Source organism: Trichechus manatus, unplaced genomic scaffold, assembly GCF_000243295.1.
Source record: "Trichechus manatus latirostris isolate Lorelei unplaced genomic scaffold, TriManLat1.0 scaffold00059, whole genome shotgun sequence".
NCBI classification, from domain to species: domain Eukaryota; kingdom Metazoa; phylum Chordata; class Mammalia; order Sirenia; family Trichechidae; genus Trichechus; species Trichechus manatus.
The window spans coordinates 3,611,691-3,635,063 of NW_004443995.1; the positions used below are offsets into that span (position 1 = coordinate 3,611,691).

A 23,373-nucleotide genomic window follows, 5' to 3' on the forward strand; every position below is an offset into this window, starting at 1 on the left:
ATTCTCATTTTTCTTTGTACAAAAAACATTTTCCACCTTCGTTGGTTATTGGTACACATCTGTGACCAGCTTGTACTTCACCTTACATTTTGAATAAGCAAATCTTACTAATAGTTTTTCTAAAAGAATATGTAGCTATACTTCCCCCATCTAACTCTAACCAGAAATGTCAGTTTAAAAAATTTTAATAATCATTTCTCTTCATAACATTTCTCATACTCTACTAGTCAAGAGTAATAATATGTCTACATATATTTCTTTTAGTAATTTGAAAATAAAAAAGTTCATATCTTGTAAGACGTCCATTCTTTTTGGAGACGATTCTGAGTCATCTGTAAACATGAATTTTGAACTCTACACCTTAAATGATAATCTCACTTTGGGACAGACATGTAATCTGTGATCAGATGTGTATAGAGCCACTAATATTGAGATATTGGTCCATGACGGATTCCCTGGGTGGTGCAAATCGTTAACATGCTTGGCTACTAACTGAAAGGTTGGCAGTTAGAGCCCACTCAGAGGCACTCCAGAAGAAAGGCCTGGCAATCTACTTCCAAAACATCAGCGATTGAAAACGCTAAGCAGCACAGTTCTACTCTGACACACGTGAGGTTGCCATGAGTTAGAATCAACTTGATGGCAGCTGGCTTTGGTTTTTGGCCAACAACAGGGGGAAGGTTTAAAAAGCTATGGTTCATATGGTTCATATCTGTCATGACCATATGTAGGCACTCAAATAATAAATATATAAACTGAGTCGATACATGGAGTGGTGTGCTGAAGCCAACTCACAAAAGCTAACTATGGGTATCTCTTCTCACCTCTGCATTCAGTAACATCACTTTGGTAGCTTTAGATCGGTCATGGTAGCAGTATTTACACCATATAAATTAGTAAATGCTACAAATCAGGGCTTCTTTTTTTTCACTAAGAGACAGTTAGTGAACATTCACCACTGGATACATGGATATGTACTTTAAATTTTAAAAAGCAGAATTCAAAATGTCAGATACCCATAGACTGTAACTACATTAAAATATGCATCTTTATTAGGATCAGAAACAAATTAGGTTGATACAAATAGAGCTTTATGTTTGGTAGATACTTTCTCTGTAGGGTTGAGTGATTAATTTAAAAAGAAATCCTTTCACAGCTCTTGGTATGGTTCCAATTCCTTCTAATGCAATAGAAAATAAATGTACCGTGTTAGATTCTACAAGGAAACAATAATTTATGGCCCTGGAAGTTTGACTGATATATAACAACTCCCAGGGTAATAGGCTGTGTTGTTAGAGCTCTACCTTTGGGGTGTGGAGGGATTTGAAGTTCTTAATCCATCTTTTTTTTACACTGATGATATTCATTAGAATATACTGCAATTGTTTTTTTTTAGACTAAAAATAAAGATTAATTTTTTAAAACCCCTAAATTCCAAAGGTGCACATACACCTCTGTAAGCAAATGAAAAGGCCTGAAACTTCAACAAGATAAAACTTTTTAAGTTCCAACTTGAATCAAAAAGTTGTAAATATTCTTGCATTTTCATAAGACGGTTTTAGAAATTCTTGAATTCTCACCATTTGCTCTCAGTCTTTCTTGCTTACCTAGCAGCCTCCTGAACGTGATACAATTTTTCAGAAAAGTTTAGAAGAATGACATCTTTCTTTTGGGCTTCCTAGAACAAAAACAGAATTTTCTCACTATCCAAATAAAATTGGAAGGAAATAATTTTCCTAGGGCTTAAAGGAGCCTTAAAATCACTGTTCCCATTTTTATGCGTGATGTATTCAAAGTAATTCACTGAGACATGAACTCTGATATTCTTAGTAAGATTTACCAGAATTCCCCTACTCTCAAGATACATTTAACTTCCCAGAGCAATTTATCCTGACATGAAAGAAATACAATTCATGTGTATTAAAACTCAATGGAAGGAGGTGGTAGCTTAGCAGGGTCATTGTTTCTAAGAGAATCCAATAACTCCTGCTTAAATACCACCATACCTACAAGCATGCCTTTAAATGACTGAGATACCTTCAGCTGCTAAACCAGTTTTTGAACTGAGTTTAATCAGAAGGGGCACATGCCATGGAGGTGTCTGGATTCTTTGCCTGTTCAGAGGGTGAGAGGAAGGCAGGTGGGAAGGCAGCAATTACAGACTAAGGAAACGTCCCCAGATGGACAGGGACCAAGTGACACAGAGCAATGGGACACAAGGATCTAAAAGAGCTCTGCCAGACTTCATCAGCCTGAGACCCAAAGAACTAGTCGGTGCCCGGCTACCACCGATGACCGCCCTGACAGGGAACACAACAGAGAGTCCTGGAGGGAGCAGGAGAAAAGTGGGGTGCAGAACTCAAATTCTAGTAAGAAGACCAGACTTAATGGTCTGACTGAGACTGGAGGAACCCCAGAAAGCATGGCCCCTGGATTTTCTATCAGCCCAGAACTAAAACAATCTCCAAGGCCACCGCTTCAGACAGGGATTGGGCTGGACTGTGGGACATAAAGTGATACTTGTGTGGAGTGCGCCTCTTAGCTCAAGTAGATACAAGAGACTAAACGGGCAGCTTCTGTCCGGAGGTGAGATGGGAAGGCAGAGAGAGTTAGGAACTGGTTGAATGGACACGGGAGATCAGGGGTGGGAAGGTGGAGTGTGCTGTCACAGTACGGGGAGAGCAATTAGAGTCACATAACAGTGTATGTATAAATTTTTCTATGGGAAAAAATCAAATAAAAGAGCTCTGCCAGACAAGTATCTGCAATCCACTCTGGATAAGGAACACACTTCTTGTTTTACTATCCTGCAAATTAACTTGGCAGTTAAGTACTGAGCTAAACGAGCCATCTATCATCTAAAGATTATTCTGAAGTAATAATAAACCAAAAAACAACCAAATTCACTGCCATCAAGTCGATTTCGACTCGTAGCGACCCCATAGGGTTTCCAAGGTTGTAAATCTCTACAGAAGCAGACTGCCACATCTTTCTCCTGAGGAGCCACTGGTGGTTTCAAACCACCAACCTTTCAGTTAGCAGTCAATCGCTTTAACCACTGCGCCACCAGGGCTCCTTAAGTAATAATAAACCCACTGCCATCAAGTCGATTCTGACTCATAGTGACCTTATAGGACAAAGTAGAACTGTCTTATAGGGTTTCCAAGAGGCAGCTGGTGAATTCAAACTGCCAACCTTTTGGTTAGCAGTCATAGCTCTTAACCCCTGTGTTATTTATGGAGAGCTTACTGTAGTCCAAACATTGAGCTAAGAACTCTGTGGAGTTATCTCCTTCAGCCCTCCCAATTACCTTATTTTTAGATAGATATCACTCTCCCCAGGAGTCCTGGCGGCACAGTGGTTAAGTGCTCAGCTGCTAAAGGAGAGGATGGCAGTTGGAACTCACCAGCTGCTCCAAGGGAGAAAGATGCAGCAGTCTACTTCCATAAAGATGTACAGCCTTGGAAACCCTATGGGGCAGTTCCACTCTGTCCCACAAGGTCGCTATGAGTTGGAATCAACTCAACAGCAGTGGGTAGTGGGTATCACTCTTCCCTGGAGTCCCTCCCTGTGTGGTACAAATGGTTAATGTACTCGGCTGCTAACTGAAAGGTTGGTGGTTTGAGTACACCCAGCAGTGCCTCGGAAGAAAGACCTGACAATCTACTTTGGAAAAATTAGCCATTGAAAACTCCACAGAGCATGGTTTTACTCTGACACGCACAGGGTCACCATGAGTTGGAGTCAACTGAACAGCAACTGGTAGTATCACTATCCCCTTTATTAGATGCAGAAATTGAAGCCTTAAAGTTTAAGGAACTTGTCTGAGGAAGCACAGCTAATAAAGGACAAATCAAAATCTGCTTCCAGTTCTGTCCCATTCTAAAGCTCTCACTCATAACACCCATATAGCACTGCTTCATTCCCAAATTAAAGCTAGGTCTCTGTGATTGGTGTCAAAACAAGTTGATTCAATGAAGAAAAAAAAAAAAAAACAGTACAATTAGTTATTTGAGACTATTTAACAACAAAGATATAACTGTCCTTGGCTGATTTTTCCCTTGGTAATCAGCTATTTTTGTGGCACACAGACCTCATCAAAAGAAGGAAGAGATCTTTTTAATGGCTCCAACTCCCTTACTCTACACATAACTGGTCACAAATCTAGTCAGGCGGGCATCATAAATGCTCTAATGACCAGTCCTCTTCTCTCCATCTCACACTCCCGAACAAACGGAGCCACTTCCACTGAGTGGCAGCCCTATTTCTAGTTTTCGCTCTACTCCAACCCATCTTCCACACTGCCTCATTTTCCTAAACACAAAAACAAACCTGGCCATGCCATTATGCAGTGCACAAACCTCTGCTGACTCCCCATTGCTAAAACATGAAATCCAAATTGCCCAAATTTGGCACGTGAGTCCATCATAATCTGGCCTCACTAATCTCTCTGTCCCACCTCCCCACTTCCTCTACTTCTCTCCACCCCTATAACCCAAGGCATCACTCAATTCAGGAATATGCCAATCGTGCTTCTGCAAATAGATCCTTCTCAGAACACATCATGCCCTTTCCTAACTCGGCTTGATGCCACATTACACCTGGGAAAACCTCCACCATCTCCAAGGACGATTCACACACATTCTCTCTCTGTATTAATCACTTCCACATACCTGTGCGACAAAGTGCAGAAGATTCATCCCAGGTTTGTTTGATTTTGTGTCTGCCAATTTGAGCAAAGAAGACAGTTTAAATCCCACGGCATTGCCAGCATACCCTCCCTAAAGAAAACAAATCAAGAGAAAAGAAATAAGCACGTGCCTTTAGACAGACAAATATAAAAGTTGAAACACAACGTTTCTGTTTTTTGAATTTTACTCACTGCATTCATAATATTTCCAGCCTGGAGCACCAAGTGTAATATAGAATGTAGCTCCTCACATGACATCAGCTCTGTCAAGAAAACATCACAGTAGCTTAGAGAAGGGTTCAGCTCAAAAGGTGCAAAAGACAACTACCACATCCCAACTTAAGTGTGTTTGAAGCAAGCACTGACCTCAAATTGTCTATAAAGTCTGAAAAAACAATAAAGCAGCACATTCTGCAGTATATCTAATGCACCATTTGGTATTGGAAATCCTTGTCCTAGTGTTTAACTGGGAATCAAATGAGTATGACAGTTATATATCACAAAATACTTTGATGAAGGAAACTTTCAAATAGTGAAAAATACGAAAGCCTAATGAAAACGCAGTACAATGTGTGAGAGAAACAACTTCCTTCTTAGAAGTCATTTCTTTAAATTTTCCCCTTATAGCCACTGACCTCTGAGACTATACTTACGGAGTATGAAAACTGATAGAGAGCAACATTTTGTTTAGTCAATGAACTATAAGTTGGTAAAAAAAATAAACAGGCTAGGATAGGACGACATGTAAATAACCAGCAAAGCACCAACCTTGGGGACCAGAGAACCTTTCTACTTTATTCAAAGCTACACATATCATTTGGATTGGCTTAAGTCTTTAAAAAGAAAAAAATTTCATTGTAATATATTGGCAAACTAGTTTTTTAAACACCAATTTTTTTGAACACCTATGTAAAGAAACAATATTAATTTTTTCATGTATGACAAGCTAAAAAGAAAAACTGATTATTAAAATTATAGTATATATAAATAGTAACATGTCACCGATGATATTTTTAAGTTAATATTCTCCTTTAAGCCTGGTATTACTTTCAAAAATTTTATTTGGATCATTGCCTATATCATGTTATCTACGTAGGCCAGTTTTGAAGGGCAACCAGATAGGAAACATTTCTACTGTGCCCACAAATGAAAACATATGCTTCCATCTCTATTTGAACAACAGGAACAACCCTTACAAAGATGCTGCATAAGCCTTGGCATAGGAAGAAATGTGAAAAAGCCTTTAGATTGAAAGAAGAAACATTCTTACTTATTAGTCTCCTCTCTAAAGTGAAGAAAATATGGGAAAAACCTCATCTCAACCCAGGACAGAGCAAACAAACAGGACAACCAAACAGGAATAAGCAATTCTACAATGACTAGAAATCCAGAAATGACTGAGAGAAATCAGGCTGGCCCTGATGAACACTGGAGAGTGTCAGGGTCAGCGATGTCCAGATAATTTGCCTTGGAGATGAGAAGGAAGAGAATGCAAATATGCCGGGCCAAACTTTCAGGGCTATAAACAGCAGGAAGCAAAGCTCCCGTCCCTGTGGGAGAAGGTACTAGACCGAGTCTGAGAGGAGTCTAAGTTGAGTAGATGATCATTTAATGAGTCGTTCAAAGAAATGAAAATTACCCACTTGCCTCTCTCAAACTTAAATAGCTCTCCAGATGTTAGGGTCAAGGGGAAGTGGGTGAGAGACAAGATCACAGAGGAGAAACATCAGGAACCCTGGCAGAAGAGTCACACTGGAGGTGCCTGTGAGAAGTCAGGGGGGAAGGAAGTTGGCCTTCTGTAAAAGCAGGATCCCAGCCACCAAGAGGGGCCAGAGCATGGGATGAGAGACGAAGGTGGCCCAGGAGTCCAGGCTTTTTGTCTGCATTTGTTGTTGTCATTAGCTGCCATGGCAACCCAGGCACAATGGAACAAAATGCTGCTTGGTCCTGCATCATCCCCACGTTCAGTTGCGAAAAGGACCTTTGTGATCCGTAAGATTTTCACTGGATGATTTTCATAAGAAGATCACCAGGCCTCTTGTGCTAGTCCACCTTAGTCTGGAAGCTCTGCTGAAACCTGTTCAGCATCATAGCAACACGCAAGCCTCCACTGACAGGTGGTGGCTGCACATGAGGTGCATTTACCGGGAATTGAACCCACGTTTCCTTCACAGAAGATGAGAATTCTACCACTGAACCAATATCCCCATTCTGTGTACATGTACTCCCCCCATACACACCACAAACACACACACAAACAAACACACACACACACAACACTCAAACAGAAAGCTAGCCTAGGAGAGAAGCAAGAAAGAGCCACAACCAGAAAGCCTACTCTGAAGCTTGAGATAAAAGAAACTTTCTGTGGAAGGATAAAATGTAAATTAAAATTCAGTAGGAAAAAAAAAAAGTAAAGAGAAATAAATCTTAAATGCCATCCCTGGTAATATACCGTATCTCTTTTTAGTGTGTATTAAAAATGGGATTTTCCATGTTTAATTTTAATTGAATAGTCTTTTCAACAAACCAACTCAGTGGCAACCGGTTTGGTTCTTTACAATAAACTGTTACCACAATTAATAAAAGCAAATGCATGTAAGATCATATGTTTACTTACCTTTTGTAGCAGTTCTTAACATTGTTATATCTGTGTGTAGAGAAGAACAAGAAGGTAAAAATTCCTTCTTTAGCACCATGGCTTCAATCCGAAGTGAGTAGCTGAAAAATGAATAAGTTAGACTGTAGACTGTAGTGTCAGTAATTTAAAAGTCATACTCAACAGAACAATGATCAATGACGATATCCTTACTTTGGCACCTGAATTAAGTAGTGCATAAAGGAGTCTGCCAGCGACAGCTTGGACACATCGCCACTAAATGTTTTTAATTTCTTTACCTAAAAGACAAATGAAAAGGAGGCAGAGAAAAAAAAAAACTAAGGATTAAAATTTAAGATTATTGTAAATTTCATTTTAGAATTCTTCTAAGAAAATAGGACTTTGGCACTAAATTGATAAAAATGCAGAACTAAGAAAAGACAGAAAAGGAAATCATCACACCTACCACTTTGTTTCTTTAAAAGAAAAAAAAAACTTACAAATTTGAAAGACAGGACCTAGTGTCACTTATATAGATGTACCCGTACCCATTGCCATTGAGTCAGTCTCAACTCACAGCGACCCTGCAGCACAGAGTAGAACTGCCCCATAGGGTTTCCAAGGCTATAAAACTTTTCAGAAGCAGACTGCCACATCTTTTTCCCTCAGAGGTGCTGGTGGGTTTGAACTGCCCATCTTTTGGTTAACAGCTGAGCGCTTAACCACTGCACCACCAGGGCTCAGTACCCTATAAATCAGAGAGCCAGAGCCACTAGAATCCTCAGGGATGTTACTACAGGGAAAGACTGAAAAAAGAATCAGCTCTAAGGATGAACACTTTCTGTAAGTAATAATCTGGAAGGGGTGATCACTGTTTGGGAGAAGAAAGAAGAGACTGGATAGTCATTACAACATGATTCTTTGAGTCATAAGTAAAAAAAAAAAAATCCTAATACTTTGAGCATTTTGGATGTAAAATACTTAGACTGGGTAAGGTCTAAGACATCTTCTCTCTGTCAAATTCCATGTCACATATAATAGCTTTATGGGAAGGAACTATTGTATCTTGAGGCGAGTACACTCTGGCTCTCCAGCAGAAAGATAAAAAGAAAAACCAATAAAACAACTGGAAGACCAATGTCAAGATTTCCTCCTATGAAAAGAGCAGGTAATAAAACAGTATGTACAGCAGGATCCCACTGCTGTAAATTTCTAAAACTGTCTACTGTCCGCCAGCCCTCCCATGCACACACTTCATGCACAGGAAGAAGACGGAAAGGCTGGCCACAAGTACACCACGTGATAGGATTACAAGTGGCTACTTGATTTTCTTCCACTACTCATTTGTAATTTCTAAAACGCTTACAATGAAAATTATTTATTTCTCGTGTAAATAATTAAACTAAACTAAAAGTTATTAAACATATTCAAATAGTCCTCCAACTGTAGTAAAGGAAAAAAAAAGAATCTTGACACAGATATATTGCCAGCTAGCCAGTGGGTGCAGGGGCAAAGAAGTCCCCATATCCCACAGAGAAAGTTCTCACACAGTGTCACACAGAAGACTGGATCAATCCAATGGCAAGAACACTTTAAGTCTACTGTAAGAGAGAGTCTTCCAACAAAAATACTTCATGGTAAGGAGTACCTAATAGAAGCCCTGGTGGTATAGTGGTTAAGAGCTGGGCTGCTAACCAAAAGGTCAGCAATTCGAATCCACCAGGTGTTCCTTGGAAACCCTATGGGGCTGTTCTACCCTGTCCTATAGGGTCACTATGAGTTGGAATGGACTCAACAGCAATGGGTTTGGTTCAGTTTCGTTAGTAACTTAATAATACTAGTAAATTATACAGCCTATTGCTACAGGTAATTGTTGCCAACAAGCACTTTCCACTTTTTATTATTCTTTATAAAGCTTACGCTCTTTCCCATAAAAATAACATGATTTTTAAGTCTCTTGAAAAATAGGAAATGACACTTCAAAAATAAAAAGGAGGGAGTATTTGAACAGATCCACAAACTGAAATATCATGTGAATTATCTGAAAATATAAAATCTAATAGTGCAAATTCACACACTAGTATTAATTCTGGTCCTTAAGACTACGTTTTTTTTTAATAGGCAGAAAATAGCCATGTATGGAATTGCATTATTTCCCCTACCTTTAAGGGGCCAAGAGTGAACGCACCATTTTTAGCTTTACTAAATTTTTGGGTAGATGGAACTTCTAATTTAGCTAAACCCAAGTCAGTGGCTAGTTTCTGAACCGAGAAAACCATGGGATGAATTCTGATCTCTTCTGAACTAGGTTTAACTATATATGGGCAGGGGCACAGTGAGGTTGTACCTTTTATAAGACCATATACGCAGCATGCGCAAGACTTCTGAAAACCACAGCAATTTTCAGTCTAAAGTATAAGAACAGGTCATGCTAGGAAAACTTGGTAAATATTTCTATTAAACATTAGACTAAACTGTAAGTGAGTGATGATTAACAGCCTTCACTTCTGTAAAGGGCTAAAAATGTTTATGGATTTCAAGAGAATGGCCATGGAAAGATACTACTGAATTTAAATGCCATGTATACAGTTCTTAATTCTTATTTCAAAATAAGATTTGTGTCCATTAAAAGGGATTGCTGTACCTTCACAGTGGTAGAGAAGTAAGAAAGAGAAATGAACAAACCCTATAATTATTATACAACCTCAACATCATTATCAAAAAGCATTTATTAAACATTGTTAGGCATAATTTGTTGGCTGAGCCAAGTGACTCTTACTATACAGCCTGGCTGTGTCAGGTTTCTGTCATCATAGCAAACAGCATGCTCCCTAAGACTCACACATTCTGAAGGGCAGGCCTCCTTCACTCTATTCCACTCAGATGGCCTTGAAACAGCAGGATTTCCCGCAAACATATCCACCCCACAGAAGACCCTTAGCTTCCTCCCTGTCATTCCCCTTTGAGTAACAGAGTAAACAAAGATGGTAGGAAAAAAAATCAGTTGCTGTCGACTCAGTTGTGACTCACGGTGACCCCACATGTGTCAGAGTAAAACTGTGTTCCATAGGGTTTTCAGTGGTTGGTTTTTCGGAAGTAGTTCAACAGGCCTTTCTTCCAAGGTGCCTTTTGGCTAGCAACCAAGCATGTTAACTGTTTGCGCCACCCAGGGACTCTGAGGGCAGAAAAGTGGTAATAAACATGTCCAGAGGAGGCATTTTTCTGCTTCTAGAGAGAAGAGGAAATGTCTACCATCTTCTAGCCTCATACCCATAACACTAAGACAGCAAGTAGACATAAGACAACAGAAGGAAGGGCCATTAGGCTGGGGTGAAAGTAAGGGGCTCCCTTTGACCTTCAACCTGGCTCCTACTCAAGCCTCCTCATACCAAGCCCCCTGCGAACTGAACACTTCGCTGTATTCAGAGCACACACCCAGGGCTCTCATTTCTGGGTGGCCTTTCCTCTGCAAGTTTTAACCACGCATTTGAGGAAGGAAGAACGAACACGCTAGAGAAAACATTTGTCATGGAGGAGGGCAGAGAAACTCTTGAAAACAAATTAACCTTAAGTTGGCCCATCAGCTGGGAACTCAGGAGAGAAAAGGGTTGTTTCAGCTTATATTTTTCTGAGTACTGATAAGTTACAGTATTGCTCCAGTGACACTTATTCATACCAGTCAGTACTCTGTGATAGCAGAGGCAATGGAAAGGCTGGGAGGCCAGCCAGGTGAAAGGTGCAGTTTTGACAACCTTTGCCCTTCCTTCCTCAAAGGGAGGCAGTGGGGTGGAGCAGAAAGATCTGTTCTGGGGTTAGACAATTCAGGGTTCAATTCCAACCCTCTCCTTTATCACCTATCAGTCATGGGACATGAGGCAAGTCATATCCAACCTACGTGAGCCTCAGTTTTTCATTTGCAAAATGAGAAACATCTTATGTCGTTGTGAGGATTAAATTAAAAAAATACATAAAATAATAATAGCTACGGTTTATTGACTTTCTGTGTGCCAAGCACTTTAAATACATTGTCTGGTTTAATTTAATTTTGCCTGTAGAGTGCCTGGAACATGGGGGCCTTCAATAAATGGTTAGTCCCTTCCTGAGCTAAAAATGAGCACAGCACATTACACCATAGGCTTAAGGTGGTTACACATACCTTACGCATTTATTAGCATACTTCGGCCACATTCCTAAACCTCTTACTTGGCCCTGCCTCCTCCTTGGCCTCATCCCTACCCTCCATCCTCCACCCAGAGACCCAAAGACTCCTTGAGTCTGGGTGGTGCCAGGGGCCCACAGCCTCACAACAGAGCCAATTTGTCCTCGCAGCAGGCAAGCCTGGTTAGGTGGCTTCAGCTTTCACAAAGACCCCCCTCTGACAGCAGGATCCCCGGAGAGGGCAGGGAGGGGCACCCGGCTGCCTCAGGGACTGTCAGGGTGTTCCTGCTGGAGGAAGCTCCCAGATGAGTTTGGAGGGCGTGGTGCATTGAAGCCCAGAGTCAGTAATGTAAACAAGAAGCAGTGTGACCAAACTTGTCAGATATTCACACTAAGGGTGACCCTGCAGCAGGAGACTGATGGGAGAAACAGCTGTGGCTGGTCAGTAGCTGGGAAGGCATTTCAGGATCCCGTGCCAACACTTCATCTCAGAGGGACACTGTCTCCGGGGTTAGCTAACCGTCTGCATGAGAGTGCCTCGGGATTTGGGGCATCGTTTCGGGGGGTTTTAGTCATCTTGCCCTGAACATTCTTCCCCTGGATTATATCCCCCACACAACTCAGAACACAGTTCTTTAGAACGGGATAGGTTTGACAGCTAATCTGCTTTTCTGAAAGATCCCTTAGTCTCCCACAGCCTTTGCTTCCCTAGTCACCTCTGAGTTTTAAATTAGAAATTAAGACATTAAGGAAACTGTATTCCATCTTCCACCTCTCCTGGCAGCCTCCCTCATGCCTAACCTGCATTTAGTTAGAAATTCAGAGCTTTCAGAACACCAGCATTATCCAATCTGATCCTTACTCAGAAGGGATGAGGTCAGTGAAGAGTGAGGATGCATGGTGGTCCTATGGAGGAGTCATGGGAAAAAGCCCAAGCAGGAAGGAGATTCCAAGAGCGTCTAAGCCTTTTTAAATTCAACTCAAATTAAACTCTATAGATCCTAATTATAGATTTTGGAATGCCCACTCTTTACATAAAAGAAAGATTAAGGACTGTTCAGTATGTAAGATCCAGAGTAAATTATGATTTAATGTACCTTTCCCTTACGACTTTAAGGCCCTTTACTAACATTAATAAACGCCATTAATCTTGGCCTAGGTAAATTACACTCAATTTGCAAACAGAAAACTCAACGTAGAGAAAGCCTCAGGTTATTAAATATACTCAGAGTATTAGATAACCACTAAGACCCTGAACTTGACCCTTTAATACTAACCAATATAAAAGAAAAGGTATAAATACATTTCTCTTGTTTGTTATTAAAAGTGCTGAAAATCAGGTTCCATATGTTACCTCTGGGAAGAGGATGAGGAGGGGAAAGGCCGCCAGTACGTGTGAAAAGGGGGCCTTACACTTTTTACTCTGTAAGATTCTATCATTTCAATGTGTACAAGCACGTGTATTTGTGTCATTTCCTACTGAATTTTTTCAAGGGTCGCTGGTTCAGAAATAAAAGACAATACAACAATTTTGGAAGGTTTTATAAAATTGTTACTGTTTTTCCCTATTAAGGTTCTAACCATTCAACAATTCACTTAACTGAGACCAGAAAAACTCCATAAGTTTTATTATGATACTATGTTACTATGATAGAAATTTCTAGTCTTTAGTCATTTGTGTCAACAACCTTTACTTACAGTTTACTCACCTCTTCATATTTTCAGAGCAACCAAAAATGGTTTTCTTGTTCTTTTTAAAAAATATATATATAATTCAAAATAACCTGGGTTCACCCAAGGCAAAGAAGATCATTAGAGGATGGGAAAGGGAACTAAAATTTATTAAGCTCCCGTGTGCCAAAGTACCATGTTTAGATGTGTAACTAGGATTTAATCATCTTGACAACCCAATGAGGTAAGCATCATTATCCTCACTTTACAGGTAAGGAAACTAAAGTTCACAGGAGTTAAGAAGCTTGCCCACATTTCTGAGTTAGAGGTACAGCTCACATCTGAACCAGGACTCTGACTCTATAACCTGTGCTCTTTCTACTGAGTCACCTTTTACTTTTACACGAGAAAATTCAGGACTCCGGATAGGCAAGTGCCTTTTCCAATGTCAGTTTGGACGCTCCTAAAAATATTAAACTTTTATCATCACCCCTAACATCTAACCCTTGTGTGACAAACTCCTTACCTCTTCTGACTCTGGCAAAAGCTTAAGAAACTCTCGCAATGTCTCTGATCCATAGTGCTCACTCCTTCCTTGATGGATATCTTCTACAATGGACTGAGGAGGCCTTGAAAAGACAATCAGATTCTATTTCACGTCTGCTGGAGTGGCAACAGAGATACAAGCCAGTGGAAATGAAAACAAACCACTTCCATCTTCCTTTCCATCCCACCTTCTTCCCAGCCTGATGGGCAGTTTAGGATGAATGTTCACATCAGCACCACTGCCAGGGAAACATGGGTTTCTGAACACTCAGAGACCCTTTCACCCAGAAAACCATCCTGGAGCATCCCAGAAAGGCTTAAGGCAGGAACAGCCACTGGGACTCTTCTTTGGGAGGAGACAAGAATCCTCTTTGGTCTCACTGGAACTCCTGCAGAGCCTTCTTTCCACTTAAAACACTCGAATTTAATAGCTGTTGTACTCACCAGTTCCAACCTATCCTCAAGGGGCAACGCTAAAGATGAATCTATAAATTCCCTGGCATGACAGGCTTGAATGGACACCCCAGGGCCATTTTTGCTGTACTGGAAGCCACTGAATTATGTTTTCCTGAAGGAAAACAGCAGAAGGTGACAGACTCTTGCAGATTCATCATGCTATGCATCTAAGAAGGATCTGAATGCATGAGGAATGATTTTCACTCATAGTTGAATCTGAGTTTCAGCTCAGTCACACCCACGTGATGCTGACAGTATGGATATAACAAAAGTTTCAAATGTATACAAAAATCTTACTTCTTAAATTGCTTAAGAAATATCCCAATGTTCATGCTCCGCTTTGCATCCAAGATAGTAATCTGGAAAAAAATAGAGACAGAGGAGATTATTAAAGTTCAAGTAAAAAGAGTTAGAGGGAAGAAGAGAATTGAAAACTGTCAAAGTACAAAACTAATTTATAAGAATGTTAATTCCAAATATGCAAATTTAGTGATAATATATATACATAATTTTATTAATATTAAATTAAAATATTATCTTTCCAACCTTGTTCAATATTTTATTTCCTTAACTGCATAATTATATATGTTTTAAAATATATAATAAATGTATTTAAATTTTTTTAGTTTAGCAATTTCCTCTTAGAATAATATAGTTCATACTTAAAAGTCACAATTTGGAAATAGGTGTCTTAGCCTAGCAAGAATCATATGACACTTGAACTGCAAAAGGAAAAAAAAATTGTAAAGATACTGCACAGTGAGTTCAACCCCAATTTAGGGATATAAAAGGACATCTACTGTCATTTTCAGAAACATCATAAAATTCTTAATTTTTTTCTAAAAGCAAGCTCTCATTTTATTGAAAAAGTAAATATATGTCCAATAGCACTTTTAGGAAGCAGTAAGAAAGTATCGTGTATCTTATTTACTCCGAATTAAAAAAGGAAAACCTGTGCTATATAGTTCACCAAGTCTAACATGCATACTTTGTACTTTAACATCTCTGGAATTAGGATGTATCTTACAAAGTACGGCATCTTAGATTTCATGAAATATGGTAGCTATTCTACTGGACCACCAAAACCCAGATTTTGATTGCAACAGGTTTTTAAAAAAATTTTATTTTATTGTTGTACTTTAAGTGAAAGTCTACAATTCAAGTTAGTCTCTCATACAAAAATTTATACATACGTTGTTATGTGACCCTAATTGCTCTCCCTGTACTGTGACAGCACACTCCTTTTTTCCACCCCTGATTTCCCGTGTCCATTCAACTAGCTCCTGACCCTCTCTGCCTTCTCATCTCACCTCCGGACAGGAGCTGCCCATTTAGTCTCATTTATCTACTTGAGCTAAGAAGCATACTCTTCACAAGTATCATTTTATGTCCCATAGTCCAGTCTAATCTTTGTCTGAAGAGTTGTCCTTGGGAATGGTTTTAGTTCTGGGTTGACAGAGAGTCCAGGGGCCATGCTTTCGGGGGTTCCTCCAGTCTCAGTTAGACCATTAAGTCTGGTCTTTTTACTAGATTTGAGTTCTGCACCCCACTCTTCTCCTGCTCCAGCAAGGACTCTCTGTTGTATTCCGTGTCAGGGTGGTCACTGGTGGTAGCCCGGCACCTGACTGCAACAGATTTTTACTGCTCAGCATTAATAATCTGGAAGGGTTTTATTAGCCTAGGAATTACACTGAACTTATTATTATTTTTAATACAGAAGCCTTTTATTTCTTTGGAAGTAAATATCCAGGATGTATGGAGGAAAGATAACGTTAAAACTGCTGCAATTTTTTCCATTTGTTTTTTGGTAAAGGGAGACTAGCTAAAATAGGAATGTTGTTATAATGTCCTTCCTTTCCAAATGAATGTTATTCATCATGAACAAAAGAGAATCAGGTTTCAAACTAAATTCCTGATCTCTGGACTTGCTTCTACGTTTATAAGAATGCTTAGAAGCAGTAAGACTGTTACCCAATGTTAATGTCACTTCCTGGCTATAAGGTTAAATTTTTACAAGAGTATGGTTGCCTTCTTTTGAAGACTAATCTTAAACAACCACATTATTTACTAACTCAGGGCTTTATTTCATGTTAACGCAATCACCTGCCAGCCATAAAATAAACTCCCAAGCTAAAAGGGCAAGCTCCTTATTGGAATCCTACCCAGGGATTTCAGGTCAAGTTCAGTGTGAAGGGAGGGGGGAGAAGGAGAAAGAACGGGTGAGAAGAAAACAGGTCAAACTTAACACCCGTTGACAAGGAAATCTCACCCTAAAAAGAGGAATCTAAATTTATTAGGACAGAAAACTATGTGCTTACTATAATTCACAAATTAGAAGGCCATAAGTAAGAACACGTACAGTGCTATATCTACATATATATACAAAGAACTTCTTCTGCACTCCCTTCTATCTGGAACGGGGAAACCACGTGTTTTATATTTCTCACATTAAATTGCCACCTCCTGCTATATTTAACCCTTGACTACAGCACCCTCCCACACGCCCACACACCCCCAGTCCCATCCTCACTCTCTTCACCCCTCCACCCTCTGGGACTCTTGGTGCATCTGGCCTAGGTCCACAACTGTTGCTGGAAAAGTGAGGGAGAAAATTACTCTCATTATCCCTACCTGACAGATAAGGAAACAGCCTTAGAGATGTCATTTTTCAAACTTCCCAAGGCAGTACCATTGAAATGCTAGTCCGAGTCTCTCTGACTCCTCCTGACTCTATTTCCCAAGAGTTTTCATATTGCTGAGCTTCCTATAGACATGGCAAATGTTCTTCCACCAGTAGTATTCACCAACCTTTTGCGGTCAAGTCAATTCTGACTCATAGCAACCCTATAGGACAGAGTAAAACTGCCCCATAGGGTTTCAAAGGAGCAGCCGGTGGATTCGAACTGCCAGCCTTTTGGTTAGCAGCCGAGCTCTTAACCACTGCACCACCAGGGCTTCCAGGGGTATTCACAGGGTAATACTTTTCTAGGAATGGGGGCAGATTTGTAGAAAGCCATCTGCAGTGCCTGGCCAACTCCTGTGGCGGCCCTAGAGTTGTATCTGTGGGAGGATGGACAGAAGTCATTTTCTCACCAGCTAAGACACCTGCCAGGAGTCTAAGAACTTCCCTAGCCCTACAGGAAAAGCCCACCACACTCAACAAAGAGGCAGCCACAGCTTCAAGACAGCTTCAAAACACTGCTGTTTCCACAGCCTAAAGTGGGGCCTCAGAAACCACTCGCCAATTTAAGGAAGTCAGTAATATCACCTGAGGAAACACCTGGGCTGGCCATTATTGAGCATGTACAGGGAAACCAAAGCGCAGCACCTTGTCCAAACAAAAGAAAATGAGACAACTGATAATGTGGTGATAGCCCCACTCTTTTCTGATATCCTAGACCTGCTAGTGCATTAGAAGGCTCTTTGTCATAGTTACCACTCTTCATCCTTCTAAAGCACTGTTGTAAAGGTGTTAAAGTCCTTTAGAGAGGGTTGTCAAAACACATGCAAATTAGCTTATCTTACTTCCCAAATGCTTGCTGGGCGACTGAGAAAGGAATCTGTGTGGGATTGGGTGGTGATTTGGAATCACTGAGGGCAGCAGAATCTGCACGTGGGATCCCTGGGGGACTCACTGGCAGCCCAAGCTTGGAAGTCATAGACACCTCGCCTGAACAACAACAGGATGAACCAACATGGCCAATAAATGAACCTGGTTAACCCCACCCCTCTTCACTTCTCCACCAGTTCCAATCAATCCATAACCCACTCTTCTGGACAGAACAGGACTTGTAGGCAGGACCACCACTGAAGTCAGTTTCTGCAACAGATGCAATCAATGGTCTACAGAGTTCACCAGCTTTTCCACTGTGTGCCACCGAGTCAATTCTGATTCTCAGTGACCCTAAATGACAGGTAGAATTCCCCATAGAGTTTCCTAGGCTGTAATCTTTACCAGAGGCACATTGCCAGGTCTTTTCTCCCAAGGAGCGGCTGCTGGGTTTGAACCACCAACCTTTCAGTTAGCAGCCGAGCTCTTAACCATTGCTCCACCAGAGTTCCTTCCATTATAAGCCTAAATTCTCCCACCAGAGAATGGAGTTAATCCATTCCTGGTGAACAGGAGAGCTAAAATATAAGGTAATGCATTCAGCTCAATCCAAAGATTTCCCACTAGGATGTGAGGAAGACCTGCTGGTGATAATAGTTATCCCACAGACTGCCAGATGGCCTGTGGTTCAGTGGCCCTCGGACACACTGAAACTGAGGTACTATTTATTCTCCTTAGAAGAGCGTGTATGAATGGCTGCCTGGCCCCTCTCCCTAAAACCTCCAAACAAGCTCTCCTAGTTTCTTCCCCTACAATTCTTATTCCTTCACCTAGTATCCACCTCAAAATTTACTTTTCATGTCCTTTAAAGGAAAAAAAATTTTATAAACCATGTTCATTTCAGTATACCTACTTAAATAACACTAAAAAGTGGTTATTTCGATCCCACTTCATATTCTGAAAAGCAAAACAAACAATCTTTCTGTAGCCTCCAATATGGACTTAGCTTTTGGGTGGTTTTCCTTTATTAAATTTTTGGTTGCCTGTCAATTGGGAATTGGCCCCACCCCTACCCTTAAAAAAGAAACGAAAACCCAGTTCAAGTACATTCTTTTTTAGAATATATTTTAAACACTCTATCTAGTTCTATAATTCTGAATTATGACCATGTCCCATAATTCTAGAACATACGGGATCATAACAGAAATTGGGAAAGACTGATACCTGAATAACCATGTAGAAGAAAACATCACCTCTCATAAATTTAGCAAAACCAGTCTTCCTTCCTTTCATCCTTCCTTTCTCTCTCCCGCTCTCCTTTCCTTTTTTTTCTAATAAGCAATTTTAGTTATTTCCTCTCCGGTCAATGTAATATTGCTACAGTCATCATAGTAAAGGATTTCAAGCGTTAACAATTGTGTGTGTGTGTTTTTTTTGTGTGTGTGTGTATGTGTGAATCCCAATTTTGATCTTTTGATACCTTGTAAGACCTTTTGCTCCCTTGGTTCAATTTGGTCCAATTCAGTTACACTTACTTTTCTTTGGAGGATAACAAATGGCTAAGACATGGGCCTGACACTCAAGAGCTGGTCCTATGGCAGAAAGAGACACATATAGACCCAACCAACTTTACTGTGAGTTCCTGAGGAGGATGGGGGAACACTGGTAATAGATGGACAGGGAACAACGGAACTTGAGGGGACAACATCAGTGAACTCTGGAAAGAAGGTGGAGTTCGGCTGAACCATTTTTTTTTACCCCCAGTAATATTTGCTATTTCTAATTACTTTATTATGGTTTAATTACTATTGTACCATCACATCTATAATCTCTTCCAAGTAATTTTTAGGTAAGAAGGATATAAGGATAGTAAAATTTTATAACCTTTTTGTTTTCCCTATTAATTGTTCTATTCTACTGTTTTAAGTATCATTCCTTCTCACTTCAGCCATTCCCAAGCCCATATCTCTCCTATCTACCAACAACTTCTTTTGGAGTATAACGGAACTTACTTCTAATACTTTATAAGCCCTTTAAAGTATATGCCAACCACGTAATGCTAGGCCATTTCTATAGGAGGTTATTATATTTTAAGGGGACATAATCTGATCCTCAGCACATTTCAACCTCCAGAATCATGGCCTGTGTTATAACAAGTTGATGTCATGTGTCCAGGCACTGGGTCTGTCCCTCTGCTGAACATGCTGTTTAGGGCATTCTCCAGGCCGCATGGACAGATGGTGAGGACTACTACATTCAACCTTAGACTCTACTTACTCAAGAGTGAGCTGGAAGATTCATTACTTTTCTTTGTTAGATTGTAACTCTAAAGAGTTATAACTTCTTTAGAAGAAAATCTAATGAGAAAAGAAAATAGCCAGTACTATATTCTTATATAGATGCATGTGTACACAATGATATATATATATATACACACACACACACACACACACACACACACACACATCTACTCATGTTGGACACAGCAGAAGAAATTGAAAATAATTCTGGATAACCTTTGTTGTGTGACAGTATCACCCAATACCACTTAAATCTATCTACCTAAACTACTTATTATAATCTGAATATTAAAGAGTTGAAGAGTTAGATTAGTAATAATACACAGTCTTAGGGATATAGTATTTCTTTCTAGTATGCTGTCTCTCAGATTGGGACCTACAAGAGTTAAAAGTAAAGATCCAGCTGGGTGCAGGAATGGAGGGAGATGAAGAGAAAGATTTTTTTTATTAAGGAAATGGACATTTTTGTTTCTGTCATAGCTGGGAAAAGATGCCACACCCCTGCCACCTCCCTCCATCCCTGAGTGATTCTTAACCTCTCTTTAATTTGCAAACATAAAGCAGTAAATTCCCTGTAGGCCCTGAAACTATCATTTGGTAAAATAAGTTTCTGCACTTCAGAAAGGAAGCCACCCATTCTAATGTGGCCAACTGCCCCACAGGGGCAAGCTGGGTCAATCTCTTCCATTACAGGTGCTTTCCTGGGATATATGCTCCCACACACGTCCCTTCAATCTTTCCTTCAATATTCTTGAAATTTAATTAGTAGACAATGATTAGAAATGACCTACTGTACAATAAAGAACCTCTGTTGGAAGCTGGGGCAAAGGCCAGGGTACCAATGAAATGATTTACTGCTCCTTCCAATAGTGAAAGGATACTTGAAGGGAAAAAAAGGTCTTTGTAAAAAATAAACAGCCAGGGAAAGCCTGCGTTCAGCACCGGAGGTCGCCAAGGTTTCTCCTGAAGATTTCCTTCTCAAATTTTCATAGCTCACTCTTAAACCATTCTAATCTTAGTGCTCTCTGCATTTTTAATTTTTTAAATTTAATATTTTATTTTATTTTTTGGAGAAAAACCCACTCCCCTTCCACAGCTTCTAGACATAATAATCAGTGACAATGGTCACATTCTTCACATTGTGTCAACATTCTCGTTATTTCTGTTCTAGTTGTTTCACTCCCATTAACTTAAACTCTCTGCCCCCTAGCCTTCTCTGCACTTTATCATAAATAGACTCTAGGCATTTCAACAGGGGATCATACATCCAGCTTTAAGGGTCCCCCAGTGAATTGATGGAAAGGAGGAGTTGACATGTTCCTCAGCCAGAAAGAAAAAAGAGGTCAATATTGTTGACTCAAGCACTCAATAATGCATAGAGCTACTACTTTATTCCAGGGCCCTGCCCATTCCCTTATCTAGTCAACCCCATCATTGACCTATTTTCCCTGCTCCTTTGCAGCAGATAAAAAAAAAGATGAATTTCTGTTGCTGCGTGCGCGCTTGTGCACATGCATACACAGGGATGCAAAGCATTCTTTCCTTTCAATTCCTGGCTTCCTCATTATTTCTTCCAGCAAGTAGAGGTTTCTTTATTTTCATGTTTCTAAACTAAGCATACTTAAAAGTGTATTTTTAAATTCAGTTTCTGTAATATATGATGACTTGTAGCTCTGGGGTCTTGCTTTCTGTTAACTTCTTATAAATTGTTAGCTTTATTTTTTCTTAAAGTAACACATTTAGTGTTAACTGGGAAACATGCTTCTTCTATAAAGTCTATCTGAAAATACAGCTATGCTTTGGCTCTCTGAAAATCTTTGTTCCACAATGGCTATAATTTAGTTCACAGGTCTGAGGAATGAAGGCCATCTCAAAAACACTTGCTGAAGGAAAACTGGAGGGGAGAATAAGGATAAAATCCATAGGATGCATATTAGTTGATGATGTTGTTTAACAAAAGGCATTTTGTCCCAAGCAGCCCAGTTAATCCCAGATAGCTACCAATCTAGCTCAGGAACTCAGTTTTTTGTTTTAACAGAGACTTACAATACTGGGCTTCAGCAGAATTCTCCACCAGGGAAACCACGCAGATGTGCTAGAGGCAGAACAGGACTGAGAGGCCAACAGCAATGGCCCCCAAGTAGCATGTTCTCTACATGAGGTCATAATCCACAGGGATGTCTGGGAGAATGGAGCATGCACACTTATTATACTTTTTCACTACTCAGCTCAAGCCCAGCCTGTAAGGCCACTGCTATCATTTCCAGGGCACATTCGCTTGCATTATCTTTTTTCTTAGTGAAATCTAGTAATTTTTTGAAATATCTGCACACCCCAAACACAGCCCAATGCAGTGTGTGGAAGATTACCCCTTCATGCCCCATTCTTACCTCTTCTCGACCATCCCTGAAGGATGAATTAAGAGTTCCTCCTCTCCTAGAAATGGAAGACTTGGTGGTGTCTTCTTGCTGCCCAAAGAGCTCCTCGATGGTCTTGGTATCAATTTGATAGTGATGCTGTTGCCTGGCTGCCAAGGTCCAGATGTTGGTTTTGCCACGAACTTGTTCCTCTGGAATGGTTTTCCAAAAAAAGCTTCTCATTCGCTTCTTCTTCCCAAGGTGACTGTATCCGTTCATGTGAGAAGGTAGGGGCAGTCCTGGAGGCGGAGGTGGGACTGGAGGTTCCCCAGGTAGTGGAGGTGGTGGGGGAGGAGGAGGAGAGGAAAGAAAGCCTTCCCCTGAAAACGGACATGGTGGAGGTGGAGGGGGTGGAGGAGGAGGTGGAGGAGACACTGGTGGTGGTGTTTGCCCAATCATGAATCCAGCTGCTGTGGTGATATTCCCATTTTCTTTATCACTGCCCAAGGAGACACAATTCATAACATGCATAGTACTGTCGCCTTCTGAGGAGATAATTTCTTGACCTTGAGAAAGCAGACACAAACATCAAACTTGTGTCATACTTTTTCATCCACGAGTCTGCTGCCAGAGAAAACGGCAATTTTGCTTCATGTGATATTCCAAACCTACAAAAATAAAACAACTTGAAAATCAGTATAGCTTTTCCCTTCAAAAGCAAGTGTAAGATTCTCCCATATTAGCTGGATATTACAATCAACGAGGGGGTAACACATCCAAAAGTGCATGAAAAGGGACTAATACTTTCCTAAATATCAACCAGATTTTACTACCTGAAAATGCTGTCCAAGAAGTAACAACACATCCAACTTTGAAACCTTTTCTTAAACAGTAAAGCACCTATTTATTGAGAATCCACTAAGGTTCAGCAAGTATTGCTCATCTTATGAATAACCTACTTGCTTACTAACTGGTTTCTTCTCTTTGGGCAATGGATGCCCAACCCTAGGGAAAGCTGGCCAAACTACTGAAGTATAAGGCATGAG

At 40.3% G+C, this 23,373-nt stretch overlaps 1 protein-coding gene across 1 annotated transcript in view; it reads right to left on the reverse strand.

The window, feature by feature from the left end:
- The window catches only part of FHDC1 (FH2 domain containing 1), a 32,600-nt gene extending 9,650 nt beyond the window's left edge, over positions 1–22,950 (reverse strand). Inside the window, exons 1-8 of the mRNA XM_004378863.2 lie at positions 22,361–22,950; positions 14,418–14,479; positions 13,645–13,747; positions 7,503–7,588; positions 7,311–7,411; positions 4,883–4,953; positions 4,674–4,781; positions 1,608–1,678 (exon numbers count right to left, since the gene is read on the reverse strand). Of these exons, the coding sequence (XP_004378920.1) occupies positions 1,608–1,678; positions 4,674–4,781; positions 4,883–4,953; positions 7,311–7,411; positions 7,503–7,588; positions 13,645–13,747; positions 14,418–14,479; positions 22,361–22,858 (1,100 nt within the window). The 5' untranslated portion in view covers positions 22,859–22,950. The remainder of the gene's footprint in view (positions 1–1,607; positions 1,679–4,673; positions 4,782–4,882; positions 4,954–7,310; positions 7,412–7,502; positions 7,589–13,644; positions 13,748–14,417; positions 14,480–22,360) is intronic.
- Positions 22,951–23,373: the final 423 nt, after the last annotated feature.